Source organism: Rhinoderma darwinii, unplaced genomic scaffold (assembly GCF_050947455.1).
Source record: "Rhinoderma darwinii isolate aRhiDar2 unplaced genomic scaffold, aRhiDar2.hap1 Scaffold_4515, whole genome shotgun sequence".
NCBI lineage: Eukaryota > Metazoa > Chordata > Amphibia > Anura > Rhinodermatidae > Rhinoderma > Rhinoderma darwinii.
Genome location: NW_027463946.1, coordinates 67,770 through 77,840, shown reverse-complemented (window position 1 = coordinate 77,840; position 10,071 = coordinate 67,770). Strand labels below are relative to the sequence as shown.

The 10,071-nt window shown below is 34.7% G+C and overlaps 1 protein-coding gene across 2 annotated transcripts in view; it reads left to right on the top strand.

Moving 5' to 3' along the window:
- Positions 1-210: 210 nt before the first annotated feature.
- LOC142716478 (short stature homeobox protein) overlaps positions 211-10,071 on the top strand; it is a 34,868-nt gene continuing 25,007 nt past the window's right edge. Inside the window, exons 1-4 of one of the 2 annotated variants that reach the window (XM_075848707.1) lie at positions 211-696; positions 3,359-3,567; positions 8,441-8,498; positions 8,985-9,073. In XM_075848707.1, the coding sequence (XP_075704822.1) occupies positions 429-696; positions 3,359-3,567; positions 8,441-8,498; positions 8,985-9,073 (624 nt within the window). In that variant the 5' untranslated portion in view covers positions 211-428. Of the gene's footprint in view, positions 697-3,358; positions 3,568-8,440; positions 8,508-8,984; positions 9,074-10,071 lie in introns of both variants that reach the window. The other variant, XM_075848706.1, reaches the window with a different exon arrangement.

The following is a 10,071-nucleotide window of genomic DNA, read 5'->3' as shown; positions in this document are numbered from 1 at the left end:
TGTAGAGTGCAGCAGATACCTGGTGTATCTTGTATGTTTATTTGTCTCTTTTAACTCTTTTTGTGCATCTTACTACTCTAAATCAAGGTGCACTGATGCCAAGCAGTGATGAAATAGGAAGAAAAACCAATTGCTGCACTGAGGTGGGGGATAGCTGCTAGGAATCCGCCTGCAACTATGGAGAAGTCAGTAATTGCTGGAGACAGGGAGAGCTGGGGGTTGGGCTGAGGGATCCATGTATAAATAGTGTGATCTCAAATTGAAAGGCATAAATAACAGCAGGAGTGATCTAACCCTATGCAGTTCATCCTCGACGGGGAAAAAAAAGGGGGGAGAAACAATAAGGAGAAGCTTCCTGGGGACGTGTAGATCTCCTATTGCAGACCAAGTGGATCTCTGTGGATACAAGATCACAGGGCGCAGCAGCCATGGAAGAACTTACTGCTTTTGTATCTAAGTCGTTTGACCAAAAGAGCAAGGATGGCAGCAGTAGTGGCAGCAGCAAGAAGGAGACCATTACATACAGGGAAGTTCTGGAGACTGGCTTAGCTCGGGCCAGGGAACTGGGGAACTCTGATACCAACCTCCAGGACATTACAGACAACAGCAACCACTGCTCGCTGCACCTCTACAAGGAGCACACAGACATTGACAAGGACAAGCTCAAAGACTACAACACCAGCAGGATATCCGAGGGTGAGTATCCACTGCATCTCTATGAAATGTATTATATATGGACTGTCCTGTATGGACTGTACTGAATCATGTACAGGGAAAACTTCCAGCCATAATACAGACACAGACTGTAGTACATGCGCCCTACACAGACTAACAATTATGTGTCATGCTATAGCAATGCCATTCTAATCAGTACAACACATACAATGCAGACTCACTATTACACAATAGTCTATGTACCTTAGTTTCTATTTAGTAATAAGAATTGCACATTCACAGCTTTAAATTAGTATTCATTCTTTATGAATAATTGTATCATTATTTTTAATGGAAGAGTTGTAACCATACCTTGTGATGTGAAGCTTTCCCATAGAAAAAGGAAGGATGTGTGTGACTATTTTCTGCTCTGTTGTTGATAATGTCTGACAACTTCCGGATAGTGTAAATGATAATGATCGGGAATTATTATTTATTAGGCCCAGTTTTACACTCACAACACAAGAAGAATGCATTCTGTCTATTCTGTAATATTAGAGCAACAGACATTAGGCTCACTGAATATTGTTTTGTTCACCCAGGGAAACAGGTGTTCTTCTTTCAAATTGTTATCATGGCATTTGTTAGTAAGACATATTGCAAACAGCCTGCAAAACATGTGGCTGGATGGGGGGGGGGGGGGGGGGGCGGTAAAACGTTTTCATCTGGTGTGACTCAAGGTGAAACTAAATTAAAAACAAGACATGGGAGATCAGGATGGAGGAAACACAAATGTGTTTTGTGATGCTATTATGTGTTTTATGTTTCTTGGGAAATAGCCGTGTATTTTTAATCATACAAGCAATTTCATGCATTAGAAGATAGATAGATAGATAGATAGATAGATAGATAGATAGATAGATAGATAGATAGATAGATAGATAGATAGATAGATAGTATTTCATAAATATTATTTTTAGTTCATCTATTAAAGAGATGACATTGCTGCTTAGTACACTTAAATATAGAGACCAGAATCTTATCGTAATGTATTTTGTGCTTATGCTACACAGAAATCAAATGTTCCAAATAAATATCCCGATAATGATCACATTATGCTAATTTAATATTCATTAATCATGGTATACTTAACGCAATGTCAGCACATAACCATTACCCATCGCAATAACAGCAGAATATGGCATAATGTCATTGTGTGCACTGTCTAGGCTATGTGTTGTCACGTCATTTACATGCCTTTTACATTCCTTTTTAGTCTACGTGTAAAAGTATTGTAGAAGAACAAAAGGATTACAAATCGATTAAAACCTAATAGAAGAACTCTATAAACACATGGAAAAAAAAACATTTTATGTTTTTTTTCTTTTGGAAAGCTCATTTTTATTAAATGGATTGTACCAGCACGAGAAAAGTTTCTGTAGGATGTTATGAGAACTTAAAAACAAAATAGCATTTAATTAAAAATATAAAAAAAAATCTGCAAAACAGAAATGAGTAAGATTTATATTATTTTGTGTTTTTATTATTATTTGTAATATTCTTAGTATAAACAGAAACATTCTGCTGCTATTTTCACTGTCCTGCTTATGACTAATATTCTAATTATCGTGACATACCTTTTTGCATCAGCATTTGGCACTTGACTATCATATTCCTAATTGAGGCCCCATTAACCACCTCTAGAGCCTCTTTCTTGCCTTGTTCATTGATGCATTGATAAAAGCAGAGATTCTGTCCAGCCAGCATTGTGTTATGTTAAAGACAGAAGAACCATCTACAAAGACACTGAAGTATATACTGTGGATATAATGTGCATAATGGATTTAACACACACACACACACACACACACACACACACACACACACACACACACACACACACACACACACACACACACACACACACACACACACACACACACACTCCTATCATTATCATTATATAATTATTTTGCACCTTATACCTTCTATCTATCTATCTATCTATCTATCTATCTATCTATCTATCTATCTATCTATCTATCTATCTATCTATCTATCTATCTATCTATCTATCTATCTATCTATCTATCTATCTATCTAAAGTCATGTCAAAATTCAGGTTGAGATCATAACACAGAAGAACATGAGCCCAGGAGAATGGGCATAGGGAAATGTTTGCTGTTAATCTATTTATCATATGTAATGAAGCCACAGAGCAGAGTGAGCTGTATTTATTATCATTATTAAATGGTATGAAATAGATACAGATCCTCGATCGTTGTGTATTACTATTCAGTATGTGTAGAATTGATTCCCCTGCCTGTGTTCTCTGCACCGCTATTAGACTAATAGTAATCGATTGAGAATACATTAGGACATATCTGTTAGGATAGGACGAGCAGTTCATGAAATACATGACGGATGAAGAGTCATTATTTACATTACTGACTTTTCCGTCCCAAGGAAAATCACATTTCATCCATCAATTATTCTGGAGCTAAATAAAAATGATATGAGGAAATGCACCTTGTTAATTGTAGATCAAGTCCTGGTTCATTTGTCACTAGGAGAAAGCTTGTGTTGGGGACATCTATCATAGAGATATTACAATGTCAGTTCATAAAAGTTGTCTGATCTCAGTACAGGTTAGGTACTAATGCACACCATGCTATGGTATTGATGAGACTCCCTGTGCTCACAGGAATCTACGAGTGTAAGGACAAGAGAGAAGACGTGAAATCAGAGGATGAGGATGGACAAACGAAGCTGAAGCAGAGGAGAAGCAGAACGAATTTTACATTAGAGCAGTTAAATGAACTGGAAAGACTGTTCGATGAGACTCACTATCCTGATGCATTTATGAGAGAGGAGCTAAGTCAGAGACTGGGACTCTCTGAAGCCAGGGTTCAGGTAAGGAGTTAAACTATAAAGTACTGTCATAACTAACTGCAGGATAATCGCTATCATCCCTTCCTTGACATGATCTATCTATCTATCTATCTATCTATCTATCTATCTATCTATCTATCTATCTATCTATCTATCTATCTATCTATCTATCTATCTATCTATCTATCTATCCATCTATTGTTTTGTCGTGTTAGCAAAAAAATAAATAAAGCTAAATAAATAAATAAACAAGACAAAAATAAATACCCTGAACAAGAGGAAACTTTCCATAAATGAGTTAGATAAAGTTAAGTATGAACAAGTTATTTAATAGTCAGATTGTAATAGATCATACCGTAATCTTTATCATCAACAAAATAATAAAAATATAAGAATAATTAATATATAAGTATCTAATATAATGTTCAAATCATACTTGCAAATTAAAATGTCTAATAAGAGCAAAAATAACAGTCAATATAACTTCTTATAACGTAATAATAATTTATTGAATATGCAATATTTTACATGTAATGAGAGTATATATATATATATATATATATATATATATACACACACATATATATATATATATATATATATATATATATATATATATACATTTATATATATGTGTATAGATATATATATATATATATATATATATATATATATATATATATATATATATATATATATATATATATATATATATATATATGTACATACTGTTGTTCACATGAAACACTGATTGTATTCCAAATGATTTATGTCTCATTATAAAGGAAAGGCAACTGGTGTCCAGTGCATGCATGCAGGTTTTCTGTATGCCACCGGCCACAACATCCCTTTGGCAGCATGGCCACATTTGGTCTTATTAGTTTTCAGCACAATTTCGCAGCTTTTGTCGGTGCCACCGCCGAATAGAATAGGCCCCTTTAGAGGTTCTTTGGCTGCTTTGGGGCTGGATAATCCTGAGCCGGGGGGTGAAGGTGCCCCAGCTGACCTGCTTGACAGCCATATGGATTTATGACATCCAAGTCCTCCCCATCTGCTCCCTCGTTCTGCCTTTAAAGTGCTGGAAACACAATCCTGAAAATGATGATTATTTAGTCAGTAAAACGTATTTACGAGCTTTTAGCTGAGCATTCAGCCTTTATGACAGGACGCAATGAATTAAATCTCTATTACTCCATCATAACTTATCCTGCCTTACAATTAATCGATAAACATAACAATAACTCAAGGACTGCTGTGTTATATACAAATATAAAGAAGCAAAACTAAAGATTCAAATAACATTAATAATATACAAAAGAAAATGTCATCATTGCTTTATTAGCGAGACCAAACTCGGAAATCCTATATGTTTAACATCATGAATTGTATTTGTGAGTGGCATAACCTTGAGATTAGACCTTCTAGTTATTATCATAAATAAAAAGATATATTCATAGAGAGCGAGAGAGACAGAGAACGACAGAGAGGGAGACAGCGATACAGGGAGAGAGAGAGAGAGAGAGAGAGAGAGAGAGAGAGAGAGAGAGCGAGAGAGAGAGAGAGAGAGAGAGCGAGAGAGAGAGAGAGAGAGAGATACATGTTAATTATATTAATACACATCAAAATCGCAGGAGACTAATCGCATGGAAGCCTTGTCTATTTTACATAAAGCTGAAGGGGATATCAGTTTTACAATTATTACCACGGTTTTGCTGTTCTAGATCTATAATATCTTCCACTGCCTTCATGTATTGTTTCTAGAAAAACAAATTACTTGTAATTCTGCCCTTTATTACAGAGTAGCACCTTCTCAGGATATCCAAAGTTGCAGAAAATTACTCCTTAAACTACTTTCAGATCTCAACCAAAATGTCTACAATATATTGACTCAGGTGGAGGCATGAAAAAAAAAAAAAACCTGTGAGCTCTGAAAAAAACTGTTTGGAATTGAAATAGTTGGACAGTTTGGGAAAGAGGAAGCAAATTATGTGAGAAAATCAGAGCATTCCTAATAACGCGTATTAGTAATGGGGGGGGGGGGCTCAGTATAGGAGCAGGACAGGGAGGCATTTTATATGGTAAATACTTGGTGGCTTGTTGTAATAAGCACACACTGTCCTTGCTGTTAGAAGATACAGTTTCAATTGAGAGTGGAAATTTGCTGTAAATAAATTGATGCTCCTCTGCCTGCCTGCTCCTTATTAACCTTTTATTTTTAGCGTGTCCTGGAACCCCATACCACCCAGCTGTCAGGCTTATAATTGAAAGTTATGAGCCCATAGTGAGGAGCAGGCAGTAATTCAATTACAAGAAATATCTCTTGCTTTATGGCGCACAGCTAAATTAAATGTCATTATTCACTGTCTCTAATGGAAATCAAAAGGAAATCAGATTAGAGTATTTGTGAAAGAAATCACTGAGTGATCCTTAATGAAGAAATAACTGTCTAAAACAGTGTAGTGCGCTTTACTTAGCAGATTCAGACCTAAGTGGGATTGATCACAACCCTGATTTATTATTGCTTAACCTACTGGCTAATTCATCACGTTTATTTTTCATCATAACCTGTTTTTTTTAATTGTTTTTTTTCTTGGCTTGTCCCATGGCTTTATGTATTTATTCCAAAAGTGCCCAGCCAATGTGCCAGGAGCTATCCAATGTGCCCCCTCTCCATATAACATAATCACATTACACGCTGAATGCGCTGCTCCCTTTGTCTGCAGGATCTACATACACAACAGGATCTAAGTAGCTTCTAGTGAATTTATACTGCCCGTAAGCTGGTGTGTGGCTTTGATAAAGGAAAAGGATCAGTATCATAGGGCCAAATGGAGATTATGGTGGGCCATGTAAAGTCTGCTGACCCCCTATTATAGAGAACCCTCTCTGAAGTATGGGGCGCACTATTACACATGACATTGCTCTCCCTAGCACTGTGATGAATGTCTTCCAGAGTTTCTTTGCACTAATTACTGCCTTGTAAATGACCATCATTAAAGCAATTGAACAAAGCTCGGAGGGGAATGCAAAGCAGAAAGTGCAGCCAGTATGAATGAGACAGTAGTAATTGTCTATATTGGAAAATACTGAGTAGTGACGTAGCACTTCCCACCTTCCTGCTCATGCTATGTACTATGGTCCACCTCTTTGGAGCTGGTGATATGTTATTAATTAATAGTGATGTAGTAATGATTTTGTTCCTGAAAACAAATTTTGTTTTTATTATAAAACGACTTGTGCATGTGATTTTGGTGCTGATCATTTTGCTGCAGATTTTTAAAAATATAATTTGAGGAGAGAAAAATATACATAACTCCCAATGTGGTAGTATGGAAAAGGAAAACGTGGATTGCATTTTTTCTAGAACTATAAACCCCATAATTAGATTAAAGGAATGTTGTGATTTGTATGCAAATCTTTGCCGTTGTTTTAAGTATAATAAATAATGATAATTGACAGTGGACAATCACTTCCAAAAACTACTTATATATAGTCCAACATATAAAAAAGGTGGGCAGTCAGTTTTATTAGAATATTTTAATGATGTATAGTGACTAATATCTATCTATCTATCTATCTATCTATCTATCTATCTATCTATCTATCTATCTATCTATCTATCTATCTATCTATCTATCTATCTATCTATCTATCTATCTATCTATCTATCTATCTATCTATCTATCTATCTAATCTATCATCTCAATCCTAACTTTCAGTGTTATTATCAGATAACTGCTCAGTGAGAAATTTGCTTGTATATAATAATTACCAGCATACACTAGCCAGCAAGGACTTTCACACTAGTGTTTGTATTTGAGTTTTGCTTTTTTATGGATATTTAGTAAAAAAAAAAAAAAAGTAAAGATAATGGTCCTTTGTCAGCTCCACTTTTAAGGAATTAAAACTGATGCAAAAATAAATAAATAAATATATCAGTCAGTAATACCCAAAAATGTATGTATTTAAGACTTGAGCAAAAATGTTAAAAAAAACAACTGATGCAAACTGACATTATTTTATGTAACATTTGTCTAATTTTTTTTAAAGGAATTTAAACTTAAACAAACACACAGCAAACAGATATAATAAGATATAGCCAACATAAAACAAGATTTAGCTTTGTTGTCCCCTGATTTGCTTGTTACTTTGGCAAAGTATTTATATGGCTTTCATGTGTTGAATTATTCATAGTGAAATGTGGTATATATGTATATATATATATATATATATATATATATATATATATATATATATATATATATATATATATATATATATATTCTTTTATTATAATGTTAGGGAATATGGGTGTTTGACATTCATATACAGGAGAAATAGGCTGTGTTCAAACGTCGCAGATTTGTTGCGGATTTGTCTCAGATTTTCATCAGTCAAATCTGCAACAAAATCCGCAACAAATTCGTGACTTCTGAACTAGGCTATGTTCACAAATTGAAATTTGTTGCAGAGTTTGGTGCAGATTTTCATACAGATTTTTGAGCCAAAGCCAGAAGTGGTTTCAAAAGGAATGGGATATTCTATATATAAAAATCTGCATCAAAATCTGCCACAAATCATGATGTATAAACATAGCCTTAAGTAGCAGAGCTAGTACAGTAAAAGCTTGATAGGTTTAGAGGCCATACACAGTTAGGTCACCTATCAAAAATTATTTTTCAGTACAAAGTAATTGATAGGACCACAACACACAAATAGTACACCCTCCACTGTTTTTTCCCCAATCCTATTATTTGTGGTATATACATTCATGCATAAATTAGTATTTTATAAATATTTGACACATTTATCCTTTAAACAAAATGTTATTACTTTTATATATTTTTGAACCGCCCTTGGCAGGAGGGTCTTCAATCTCTGTAATGTTTCTCAGGTATGGTTTCAAAATCGAAGAGCAAAATGTAGAAAACAAGAAAATCAAATGCATAAAGGTGGGTACGGTGAGTAGATCCAAACCCAATGCAAACTTGGTCTCAAATTCAGGTGGCAGAGGGTTCTTCCGTTTTTACTTTCAAATAATTGAATATCAATACATTTTGACAGAATACTCTTATTGAGAAGTCTACTGTTATTTCACAACTAGAGAAGTAGTAGCAATCTCACATCCTAGACAACTGGTTATTTGTTTTCATTGCTTATGTAACCTTTTAATTTAATTATATTATTATAATAATTTTGGGTGGAAACAAGTGATGCAGCATAGCACCATGAAAGGGTAATAATAAAACACTTTACATGCAGTTCAGATAGGCTTTGTAATATTTGACAGATACATTACTACACAAAGGAGGAAGTTGTTTGAAGGTGTAATATCTGCATCAGTATCAGCATCATATCCAAGAATAAATACATACAGATCTGCTTGCCAAGCTCCACCATTGAGTTGTCTCCAATTTTTATTTATGCTTTTTTTATAGGTGTCATTCTGGGTACAGCAAGTCATTTAGAAACATGTAGAGTTGCACCATATGTGAACATGGGAGCACTGAGGATGCCTTTCCAACAGGTAAATCTATAGACTGTAAGATTGTGATCCATATATTGTAAAATCTAACTTGACATTTATATCATGATAATTATGTTTTTGTTTTTATAGTTTCTTTTTATCAAGATGTGATATAGATCACTAACATTAGGTCTTAACCGGCTGTCTAAAATTGGTCAGACTGACTGTTTTTACTGAGTTTGTAGGTCCTGTCACATTTTTTTTAATGTGACATTCCCTCCATGTAAGGTACTGGAAACTTTCCTAGTATATTTTCAACACCTCATATGAGTCTAAGGACTCATTCACATGTGTCAAGAGGTTAGGTTAAGTTCCTTCTGGTCATTCAAATAAAAGTTATAAGGAAACTGATGGCACAACTGATCCTTTTATATTCAATTTGAATCAGTTGTGCCCTTTTTTAAAGAAAAAGCGTCCAGCATTAACGCCAGATGTCTTTGAAAGCTGTTAGTCTTGCCTGAAGCAATGTTGAATGTTACTCTCCTTTAGGTGGTACTGCAAAGTTAATGTTCTCCTGAATGAGTAGGATAGACACCACATTTGGATCCTGTATCTGTTAATGCACCCTAAGCATATCTAGTAATCTAAATCAAATACAAATTTTAACAATAAGGTAGTGAAGTTGTGGTAGTAATTATAAGGGTGAGTCTACACAGCAAAATGACGAACACGGGCTGCTTCAGTGGATTGCATATAATTTTACTAGCAAAACTTGTCTTTTTTCTTTTCTTGTGACTTATAAATGAAGTGACATTTTATTGTATGAAACTTCACATGAAAGTCCCATTTACTTGTAAATATTATATGATGTGTAAGAACCATGTGTGATAAGTTGGATATTGTAAACAAACATTGGCATATGTATCAAAGGGGCAGCACATGCTGTTGCTGTGGAGCCCATGGAGCTCATGTTGGCTCCATTTACAACATGAGAACCTAAAGAAGTATTCTCCTATGTACAGGAAATGTAAACTTGGTTAACAAGAGGTAGGAACCAG